The 1113-nt window shown below is 35.4% G+C and overlaps 1 protein-coding gene across 1 annotated transcript in view; it reads left to right on the top strand.

The window, feature by feature from the left end:
• The first annotated feature begins 932 nt into the window (after nt 1-932).
• The window catches only part of LOC109377139 (cytochrome P450 3A24-like), a 10662-nt gene continuing 10481 nt past the window's right edge, over nt 933-1113 (top strand). The window contains exon 1 of the mRNA XM_019633391.1: nt 933-1101. Within this exon, the coding sequence (XP_019488936.1) occupies nt 1013-1101 (89 nt within the window). The 5' untranslated portion in view covers nt 933-1012. The remainder of the gene's footprint in view (nt 1102-1113) is intronic.

Raw genomic sequence — 1113 nt, 5'->3', positions numbered from 1 at the left:
CAATTACTTTCAATGTAAATCAATTAAATGCTCCAATCAAAAGACATAAGGTGGCTGAATGGATAAGAAAACAAAACCCTTACACATGGTGCCTACGAGAGACTCAGTTCACATCAAAAGGCAGACACAGACTGAAATTAAAGGGATGGAAAAAGATAGTTCATGAAAATGGAAACAAACAAACAAATAAAAACAGCTTAGGTAGTAATACTTATTCCAGACAAAATAGGCTTTAAAACAAAGTTAGATAACAAGAGATAAAGAAGGACCCAGTAATCCCTCTTCTGGTTATCTATCTGAAGAAACCCAAAATACCACTTCGAAGGGACATGTGCATCCATATGTTAATTGCAGCATTATGTACACAGCCTAAATATGGAGGCAACCTAGGTGTAGACAAATGAATGAATTATTAAAGGGGTGGTACATATATACAATGGAATATTACTCAGCCATATAAAGGAATGAAATCTTGTCATCTGCAACAACATGGATGGACATAGAGGGTATTGTGATTAGTGGAGTAAGTCAGAGAAAGACAAATGACATATGATTTCACTTCTATGAGGAATCTAAAGAATAAAACAAACAAAACAGAAACAAACATAAATACAGAGAACATTTTGATGGTTCCCAGATGGAGGGATGTTGGGGGTGAGCAAAATAGGGAAAGGGGTTAAGAAGAACCAATTCGTTGTTACAAAGTAGTCATGAGGATGTAGGGTGTAGTATAGGAATAAAGTCAGTAATATTATAACTAAGTATAACGTCCAGTGGGTACTAGATTTATTGGGGTGATCACTTCGTAAGTTATATAAATGTCTAATCACTGTGTTGTACACCAGAAACTAACATAATATTGTGTGTCAACTGTAATTGAAAAAATTTTTTAAACAGTTAGGGAAAAGATTCATTATAATCGCACTTACTGCTGTATGCTTGTGAAAACCAGGTTATTCTAGGACTGCAGTCTTAGCATTTATCTTCATGTGGTGTTGTACATTGTATCTAGATGTTCCCCATTATTGGACAGTATGGAGATATGTTGGTGAGAAACCTGAAGAAGGAAGCAGAGAAAGGCAAGCCCATCACCTTAAAAGAGTAAGTATGAAC

The sequence above is a fragment of the Hipposideros armiger genome, unplaced genomic scaffold (genome assembly GCF_001890085.2).
Source record: "Hipposideros armiger isolate ML-2016 unplaced genomic scaffold, ASM189008v1 scaffold_1302, whole genome shotgun sequence".
Classification (NCBI taxonomy): domain Eukaryota; kingdom Metazoa; phylum Chordata; class Mammalia; order Chiroptera; family Hipposideridae; genus Hipposideros; species Hipposideros armiger.
The sequence above is the reverse complement of the archived record's forward strand: the minus strand, read 5'-3'. Positions and strand labels throughout refer to the sequence as shown.